The sequence below is a fragment of the Polistes fuscatus genome, unplaced genomic scaffold, assembly GCF_010416935.1.
Source record: "Polistes fuscatus isolate 324 unplaced genomic scaffold, CU_Pfus_HIC Scaffold9, whole genome shotgun sequence".
Taxonomy (NCBI): domain Eukaryota; kingdom Metazoa; phylum Arthropoda; class Insecta; order Hymenoptera; family Vespidae; genus Polistes; species Polistes fuscatus.
In genome coordinates this window covers 2,280,248-2,290,677 of record NW_025113173.1, presented here as the reverse complement: position 1 = coordinate 2,290,677, position 10,430 = coordinate 2,280,248, and the positions used below count along the sequence as shown (strand labels likewise).

The following is a 10,430-nucleotide window of genomic DNA, read 5'->3' as shown; positions in this document are numbered from 1 at the left end:
GTTACAATTTTATATACAATACGATATTAGGAAGAATTACGCTCCTGTTACTTCGTGTTTTATATATGTATATACATATAAAACATTTATATATATATATATACATATATATACATGCATATATGTTAAGATGTCGTTTGAAATTATTTCTAATATTTAACGAATTTGATATATTTCATACTTGTTTATTAATAGTAAGCTGACTAATTAATGAATATCAGTTTTCTTATTTGAAAAGTTTACATTTCGATTATATATTACAAGTGGCCTTAAAATCTACAATTTACATACATATAAGTATTTATCTTTAAGACATCAAATCAAAGATGATTAAGGGACTGTATACTATAAGTTTAAAAGAATGTAAATAATGTGAGAAACCGTAGAAGATAAATGATAAAGTAACAAGGTTGGAAGAGGTTTACCACTGTAAATATGCATTTAATAATGATAGTGATAATGATAACTTGTGATTGAGATGCTAGTGACTGTATGATGTACTGAGATAAAGTAAATTAAGTAATAAAACTATTACGTAACATTCGTATGTGGACAAAAAAAAAATATATATATACATATATAAATTCTATTATTAATAATCCTTATCCTTGACATTAACAAAAAATAAGAGTATTTTTATTGAGAGGTAGTAGTATTTCCTGCATTGCTGACATTCTATAATAAAATCAAATAACAAATGAGATTATTTTCACTTATCATTAAAATTATATCGTACTATTTTTGAATTGAAAATGATCACTTACGGATTGAATTCTTAATATTTGGTCTAAAGTATGTGGTAGTAATGGACGTATACTATTGATTTCCATCATTGTAAGATGATCAAGTCTTGCGTGTGTGGTATCACTCTTTATAAATGAATCTACAGATGTACGTAATTTAGACATTCTTAAATCCCATATATCCTACAAAAATATATTTAATCATAATAATAGTAGAAAATTATTTTAAATTCATTTCTACGTACTTTAATAGCTGTCCTTATTTTTTCTGATCCGTGTATATCATCACTTGCTACGCTAAGTAAAAGTTGAGCTTCGTCCATATAGTGACTGCTTGGCATTTGTGTGAATAATCTAACGATAATTAGGAAAACAAAAGAACACGTTTAAAAATAATGTTACATTCATTGCATAAACAAAAAAGAAACAAGAAAAGGAAAAAAGAAAACAGGCAAGTTTACTTGGAAAGTTTTTCCGTTTCTGCAACTTCCTCTAAACTTTCGGTTTCCATCCATTCTGGATTGACTATACGACATCTTTGTTGTTGTTTTAAATTAACTGCCAGCCAAATTGGCACTTTTAAAGGTAAACCAGCACGAAAAGGTCCTATAGTACCGGCGATCAAATGTATTGCACCGAAACTAAAATTTGGCACTACCGTGACAAGTTTTCTTTCTGCAAGAAACACTACTTCGCTTGGATCCATATTGTTTTTTGTTGAAGTTATTTTATTAGTGCATTATTCAAATGTGTAAAAAAGAAAACGATTTCATTTGTATTTTGTTACATTCAAAATAACACGTGAGCGATGCAACACGTGCAACAGGTTAGTACTCAACGCGTCAACTAAAAAACCGCGGGATTTTATTAGGGCCGTTGTGTCTTCTATTATTTTGATTCGTCCAATTTAGTTTGTACGTTCTCCACCAGATGGGACAATGTCGAAGCGGTTAAATTCAAATAATCAATTTGATCTACTACTTAAAATATATATCGAATATACACTTTGAATCTTTCTAATTAATTTAAATTACATTTATTAATACAACACAGTGGTGTAATATATTATAAATTTAGTTCGATATTTTACGTGCTAAAATACATTTATGTATCTTAATTAAACACAACATTATTCAAGTATCTATATAATTATTATATTTACGTTTTAAATTGTAAAACATAGGAATCATTACATTTTTACATGCACCTTTGCGGGATATTACTTCGGGACATTTCAATGAGATCTTTAGTTTCGTCATGGATATGTTTTTAGTAACTTATCATAAGTAATTTATCGATATTCATATATAATAGCTTTTTATCTACTTAAACACACATACACACGTGGCTCATATTTCTTTGTAAGATGAAGATCGTTAATGAATGGTATGAGTAGATATCGATCTTCGTTGCGCGTGAAATCTAAAATTGGAAAGTAGAAAAAAAAACGTAATCTCCATATGGTCAGTCGATATACCCTTTGTACAAACAGTCTTAACGATTTTTAATTATACCTCCACACATGAAACTATAAATATTTATTTATATATTAGTATATATTTAGTAGATGTATATATATATACACATATGTATTAAATAAATATTATACACGATGAACAATTTTCTGGCATACGTAAGTAGTATCAACATCGAACATTCAAATTTCGCGCTCTCCTACTCGACATTAATCGTCGTCCAATCAGATCGAAGTTAATATTCGAATTGCCTATGTATGCATGCAATACATTATCGTACATATCGTTGAAACCATAAATTATTTTCAGGATAAGGATTATCCTCTCTCGTCCTGCCTCTCGTAGGAATCCTCCTCACATTTATTTCGATTCGACACAGTTCGATTAACATCCGCCTCTATTATGAAAATCGAGGTGGGTGGGTGTTCCGTCGAATGATCGGAACGATCTACTTCCGACGATGTAGGAACGGTCATGATATCTTTTTTATAAATTTGTAATTCCATAGGTAGAGAATCATCGATTGACGGAGTACCACCAGATTCGGAATGTTCCGAATAACTTTTTTCGTTCGCAGACGAAAGACTATCGTCGTTTAAAGGATACTCGGTGCCGATGCTACGTCGTTTTGTTTCACTCGGTGATGAAGAATTCGATGGTACCTCGTCGTGTTGCTTTTTGTCACGAATGGAAGATGCTCGACTCAACGAAGACATTTCTTTAGCTTGGAAATCCGTAACCTGAAATCCAACAACAACAGCAACAGGAATTTTACCAATTTATGAAAAAATCTTTGAAGGGGGTGGGAGGAAAAGTTTCATATGATCAAAGTTAGATCAGATTACCTGTCTTAAAAGACTGGCCGTTTGTCTCCTAATTGGTAGAGTACCAACGAAAGATTGTCTCTGAAATTGTCTTTGGGAACCAGCTAAAGATCCTCTTTCGTGAATAACGTTAACGAAGCCAGATTTAACTTCGCCATTTGAAAATAATAATCGCCAATAATTCTTCAATGCCTCGCGGAAATCTTTAAGATGGTAGGCATAAAGGAGAGGATTTCCGACTGAATTCAAATGGGACAAAATTATACATAGATTCATGAAGAACTCGTTCACTTGGCATTGAGGGCAAAAAGCCATAACGCAGTTTATCGTGTAAAGTGGAAACCAACAGATGATGAAGAATATTACTATGTGGGATAGATTTTGGGTGGCCTTGACATCCCGCTTGAAACGTTGCATCGTTCCGGTTGTATGATGATTACTTCCAGTACCACCAGTACCACCACCACTGCCAGCACCAGAACCAGCACCACCACCAGCACCAGTAGCAGCTATAGCCGAAGAAGTAGTACAACCAGCTAGACCAGAAATGCTACCACCTCCGGTACGACGTCCTGGGTTCATCGTGACTATTTGCTGCAACTGAAAGCATCCTGTCGATCGTGTTTTCCCATCGAGCAAACGGGACCGAGACTTTGTTGGATCTTTCGAAGTTCGCCGTTGCATCTTAACCCCCGAATCCAAAAAGGGACTTTTATCCTGAATTTAAATAATGTAATTTAATTGAGAAATTTACGATACGTGTTAGATGATGAAAGAACTATTAAAAGAGAGAGAGAGAGAGAGAGAAAGAGAGGCAGAGAGACAGAGAGACTGTTTCTGAATGATCCAAAAAGTGTATGCATGCATGCATGTATGTATGCATGTATAAATTTAGGTATCTCTATGCTAGAAAGCATGTAATATCATTCCCACATTTATACACCAATTAATTTTGTTTTATTTTTGCATTTGAGGGTTAAGCGCCGATATTAGCCAAAAAAAAAAATAAAAGAAAAATAATAAGTATCAACGTCTAGGTTTAAGATTAGTATGAAAAAGCCGATCGTTTAGTTATAAAATATCCCATTAAACATAAGAGATAATTTAATCTATTGAAATCGAAAGCAATGCTCGGAGAAGAAAAAGACATTTTAGTTTCAAAAGAGAGGAGGTCTCGAGTAGAAGATGGTTGGGGGACTCGATGATTCCTTATCGTTTCGAATGTGAGAAACTGACCTGTTTTATTACTACCCTATATATAAGGGCATAAAATGCGACGATTAATAACGCTGGAAATATGATGGTGGCGAAATATAGGAAGACCAGATAATCGTAGTCCATCACCTGAGTGAAAATACACTTCTCGTCGGATTTCTTTCCAGCATTCCATCCTAAAAGTGGTAAAAATCCTACCAACGTGCCGGTGATCCAACATACGCAGATTATACCTACAAAAATTAATCACATTTGTACAAACAAATATCGAATATTTATTCAATCCGATGTATTAAATCTGATGTATAATTGGAGATACTTATAATTATTTTACTTATATATATGTGTTCATATTGTTTTGCTTATTACTATTTGTGTTATTTTAAGGAAATGAATGCGCTTCATATTTTGTTTTGTTTTTTTTTTTTGAGAATAACAGAAATATGATTTCGATATTACACACGTATTCGCAAGAAGAGAGCATCATCGATTCGTGTCAGAAGCAAAACAAACATTTCTTCTTTCTCTCTTTCCTGTTTTATACATACACACATACAGGACACCACCCACCCACACGCACGTACAAAAAGTGTTGTTATCGTTCAAACGAGTTCGTAATTAAAATCAGCCGTACCGTATAGAGGCTGAAACGCTTCAATTAATTGCTGTTACGTAGTTAGAGGAAGATGGAAAGAAAGAAAGAGAAAAAAGAAAAAAAAAAGAAAAAAAAAAGAAAAAAAAGATAAATATGAGTGAAAGATGATTTAATTGATTTTCTTTCAGCGCGTTTTATGTTTACCTACGATAAACTGCATAATTCGAGTAGGAACGAGATGGGAAAGGGGGAAGAAATATGAAGGGGAAAAAGAAGAAGAAGAGAAAAGAAAAGAAAGGGAAGGAAAGGAAAAGAAAAAAAAATGAAATTAATACTTTTTCAAACTAATCAAAGGATCAATCGTGAAAGTAACTCTTGAAACGTAGATAAATCAAGCTCAGGAACTCATCGATTTGAACAAAAAGAAAATAGAGAAAAGAAAAAAAAAATAACCGTTAAAATCACTTTCCATTGGGAAATCGAATGGATGAAGGTGGGGGTGGATCGTTGTTCGTACTTTTAGTTAACTCTTTCTTTCTCTCTCTCTCTCTCTCTCTTCTTTTTTTCTTTCTTTTTCGTTCTTTATACTTCAGATCGATTTTCTAAAACGAGTGGTAAGAAAAGTGTAGATCGTAAAACTTTCTCTCGCATAAAATGATATCAATTCTCTTAATTAATTTGCCTTTAAACGTGTCATAATCATTATCTAGTTCAACGTTATTCAATTAATATTGTTAATCGATTGGGGTTAGTGTATACATTTTATATTATATTATTATTTCTACTTATTTGACTTGTGAACATTTTTATAAGTCGACAGGAAGTATTTCGTAAGAACAATATTTTTTATTATTCAGTATACATAAATATAAAATTAATTCAATATTATAACAATTAAAAAAAATAATACGCTCGTCGAGAATTATTTTTACGATCGTTTCATTTTGGTCATACAATTTAAATAAACGTTTATTCAAAAAGGTAGGTAGAGCCAAGGTTAATTAATTAAATCCATGTAAAAAACCGACTGTTTATATTTTATTTCACATATTTTAATCCCGTTTATTTAATAGAATAATTAAAAAAATGTGTTTTTAAGATGTTACTTATCTGATAAATACTTATAATCCTTTTGTAATATTCGTAATTTTGTTGTCTACCGTTAAAGAAGAATTTATTTACAAGATTGATTAGAAGGACAATGTTCTTAAGTCGAAATCGAATCAAAGGAAGTTGATATCCTGCGTGTCTAGTCGTGTGCGAATAACATTAGAATTCTGCTCGTGTTAAGGGGGAGCGTCGTGTGTGACGAAGCAACAATTAGGCTTTCTGCACCTGAGAATAGACGTCACTGACGTCATACTATTTTCAGTTAATAGTATTAGAATATGTAACTTCTAAAAATATCTATTATCTACTGAAAATGTTAAATTCGCATGGGAATCTCTGGGAAAAAAGATTGATCGTACTTCTATTTCGTTAATTAATTAATCGAATAAGAGAGAGAGACAGAGAGAGAGAGAGGGAGCAAAAGAAAAAAAAATAAACGAAGGACTTATGTTAAATAAAAAAGAAATTTTCAAATAATTCCGTCCTACCATCACTATACGATGACACGTTGAAATTTCATTTCAAAATTAAAGTTATTTAAAGTTAGAATACTATTAAAATGTATTTCAGATAAGTAACAGGTGCTATTGGATACTATATATGTCTATGTATGTGTGTGTGTGTGACTGTAAAGCATTACAGCTGTTTAGCAATGTAAAATTATTGTGGATTATTGAACTTAATGTTTTTGTTTTAACTAAAATATTTGATAAATGATGATGGACTATCGTGATTAGATTTTTTGATGAGAAATATAACAATAAGTATTCGTTTTGTTTTTTTTTCTTTCTAAGGAACTACTTTACAATTTTGGAAAATATTATTTGATTCACCCTGTAGCATATATAAGTTAGAGGAACATTCACTCACCCATACTCGTACACACGCACGAGGTGGTACTTTTGAAACTTGTATAATTGCTAGTGTCGTTTCAATATCATTTCGTACTCCTCTTCGATCGAATGAACTTGGTACGCGAGGAGAGAGAGAGAGAGAGAGAGGAGATACACCGATCATGTAAAATTCCTTTCCAAGAAGCAAAACAGTTGGCTTAATTAGATTAAAATAAACTAGTGCAATTGGGTCGATGCAATTAATCAATTTTCTCTTAAAACGTTAGTTTTCCATTTCAAAGAAATGCAATTCTATACTACGTCTGACTAATTGCCGATCTTTTCTACTTAACGCGTTTAAATCTTCTCCCATCTCATTTTTGTACTACTTGGGAACAAATCTATATTCTTGTTTTTTTCTTTTCTCGTTGCTTCGCACCCACAAATATTTGTCTATGATATTATATGTATATGGTAGTGTTTGTTTTTTATTAAAAAAAAAAAAAAAAAAAAACCTCCAGAAAAAATTTCTTCCTAAGAAAATAAAAACAGCTATATATGTATGTATATATGTATTTTGATTCATCATACCTATGGCAGTTTTCGTTCGTACTGTACGAGAATATCCCATGGGATGAAGAATAGCCCAATAACGATCTACGGATACTGCCACAAGGCAAAAGATGCTGATAGTGCAAAGTACGACCAATACCGATACCGTGAAGAGACATGCGTGTAAATTAGTTGGTAAACCTGTGAAAAAGAAATAGAAATAATATGAAAATAATGTTATATATAAAAATTGTAACGATCAAATGAACTCGTATAAACGACGAATTCATATATTACATATTAATTTCTTAAAATCTTGATTTGATTTCGTGCGAATATATATTTACATTGGTCAGAAATACAAAATATATCTGTCCTATTTTATTCGAGAAACGATTTCGATTAATCCGAATAAAGTTTTTAATGGTCCAGCTCGTTTACGATGCGACCTTAGAATTAACGTTTCCTTTCGACCAACCATTACATTAACTTGCGTTACGTCACAGATCGCACGATCCTTTTTGAAATACTAAAGTAAACTTGCCCGTGTATATACGTGTATATATATATATATACACTAACACCATATGGTATTAATAACAAAATATTAGATAAAATCGTGCTGATATTATTTCTAATAAAAATGTTTTCTACAAATTATACGAACCTATACTGGCTAGTATAGCAAAAGGTATGGCGAATAGACCAACTAGAAGATCAGCTGTAGCCAATGATATAATATAATAATTCGTACGCCTTCGTAATTTTTTTTCCTTCCCAAATACTATGATGACCAAACCATTTCCAAATACGGCACAGATCGCAACGAGTATTTCACAAACGGTGTATGGTAAATTAAGTTGATTGTAATTAGTATTCGAACTGATATTAAAGCTATTGTTGACAATGTAATTGTAATTATCGGATAATTCGGTAACGTTTGATGGAAATTCTTCCATCACGATCTTATCTCTTCTTCTCTTCTTTTTTTTGGTGTTTTTTTTTCCCCTCCGACAAATTATCTTTCCCTCCGTCGAGTTTTCCCTCGCCTATTATTATTTTTTTTTTTTACAGGTGGGGTTTATTGTTTTCTTTTTTATTCTTTTTTTTTCTTTTTTTTACGTTTACTCCGTTTTGTTCTATGTTTTGTCCCAACAAATATATTTTTTTTCAACGTTCGTGTCCTTCTTCTTCGTCGTCGTCGTCGTCGCACCTCCCTTTCTTTTTAATTTTTTTTAATGGCCTTCGCGTGATACCATTAAAACCTTTTCTATCTTTCTTTCTTTCTTTCTTTCTTTCTTTCTTTATTTTTTTCTCCCTTTTTTTTTCTCTCGTCAATCGACACGCGTTTTCTATTGACCGAGGAAGAAAAAAAATTATGTTTCGTTTGTACACGAGTAAACTTCCTTCTTTGTTTTTTAATTTATAACGTTTCGTGGCATGCGATTCCTAAGATCCTACGAGCTCGACGAATTAGGGGAATTTCTTTTCGATAATCATCATTTTCTTTTAATTTCTCTTAAGGAATTCTTATCCTATATTTTATTGATTATTATATATTTATTATTTTTTATTTCATTATTATATTTTTTCTTTTTTTTAATCTTTCTCCAATAATTCGTAATCTTGAATATATTTTGTAAACGTTACCTTCCTCATTTTTTCTCTCGTCATTGTTTTAACGATTATTTTAATATGAAACACGGTACATCTAATAATTCCAATGGTTAAAAACATTTTGTCAGATTTTCTTATTTTATTTATCAAAAAAATATATTAATATAACAATTGACATTACAAAATCGTCTATCACGTTTTATCACTTTTTCTTTCCTTTCTATATGGAAAAAAATGATAAAAATAGAGATTAATTAGTTATATAATTCACTTTCGGCAAAGATTAACGGGAGATCATCTTTCCTGATCGTCGGATATCGATATTAATCAAGTTGTCGTAAATGGATAGTCGTACGTTGTAATGTGAGATATTACGAGACGATTAAGTGCTTTACATAGAACTTGTTCGACTTGGGCAAATGTAATTTAAAAGTTTTCTATGACGTGATTGAAAGTTTCAATACTTCGAGTAAGTAACGAAGTATCGTTATCGTCTTTTGCAAAGAATCATTATCGAGTATACATTAAATCATTCGTAATTTGAAAATAATGTTTTCCTCGTGTTCCTTTTGACACATATTTCTACGCATTTATATATAAAAAAAATTATAAAAGAAAACTTTGTGAACTTTTTCGTAATAAATCTCGTTAATTCAAAATCAAAACGTGGATTGTGTTATGTTACGAATATATGTATGTGTGTGTGTGTATATATATATATATAGATTTTTAATAAGAGTTTTTATTTTTTAACACAACAACACTTTGAAAAACGAATTGTCAATCTCTCGTTGAAGCGGGAAAAGTCAATTAGAAAAATCAACCAATCGGTGTTAACCGCGCGACCGGTCAAACAAATGGCGCCAAATTTAAATCCGTACTATGCAATTATATAACAATATCATTATCACTGAATATCTCTGTGATTTCAAAATTATATCGATCGATCCACTTAATAAATATTTCGAACTATGATGAAACGAAAAATGTGATAACGTCCGACTTCTCAACCCTGTAGCGTGTAACTGAGTGGCTCCTCATGACACACAGGAACATGCTACTGTGGAAGTGGGTGGAGATGGGTAGAGGAGTTGAAGATGGTGGTAGTGGTGCTGGTGGTGGTGGTGGTGGAAAATGGAGGTGATTGCATCAATATGTTGGTGCTGCTATACATACCCACACACACACATATGTATATATACATGTTAAAGAAAAAAGGCTGTGCAAGCTTCCTCGCATTCACAACTTTTACGAACTTGCTATTATCTTCCTAATACAAAGTTAACATTTTATCTTTCACGAATTTCATTTCATAGGAAAATTTCATTTTACATTTAAATGAACAGCTTAAGATATTAATTTATTTTTTTCTTTTTTCTTTTTTTCATAAAACAATTAAATAAGAATAGTTTTGTGTCCGTGTTTCATATCTAGTCCTCGTGGTGGTTTCATACTTCAAGAAATTC

General features: G+C 31.6%; 2 protein-coding genes across 2 annotated transcripts; both read right to left on the bottom strand.

The window, feature by feature from the left end:
- Positions 1-226: 226 nt before the first annotated feature.
- On the bottom strand, positions 227-1,758 carry LOC122525633 (probable DNA replication complex GINS protein PSF2). The gene is made up of 4 exons (XM_043648546.1): positions 1,205-1,758; positions 989-1,097; positions 765-926; positions 227-675 (listed from the first exon to the last, which is right to left on the bottom strand). The coding sequence occupies exons 1-4, from the start codon at positions 1,447-1,449 to the stop codon at positions 637-639; spliced, it is 555 nt and encodes a 184-aa protein (XP_043504481.1). The 5' UTR covers positions 1,450-1,758; the 3' UTR covers positions 227-636.
- A 45-nt stretch (positions 1,759-1,803) lies between these two features.
- On the bottom strand, positions 1,804-8,887 carry LOC122525630 (dopamine receptor 2-like). Its single transcript, XM_043648544.1, has 5 exons — positions 8,015-8,887; positions 7,387-7,548; positions 4,279-4,490; positions 3,064-3,759; positions 1,804-2,958 (listed from the first exon to the last, which is right to left on the bottom strand). Exons 1-5 carry the CDS (start codon positions 8,304-8,306, stop codon positions 2,536-2,538), a joined length of 1,785 nt encoding a protein of 594 aa, XP_043504479.1. The 5' UTR covers positions 8,307-8,887; the 3' UTR covers positions 1,804-2,535.
- Positions 8,888-10,430: the final 1,543 nt, after the last annotated feature.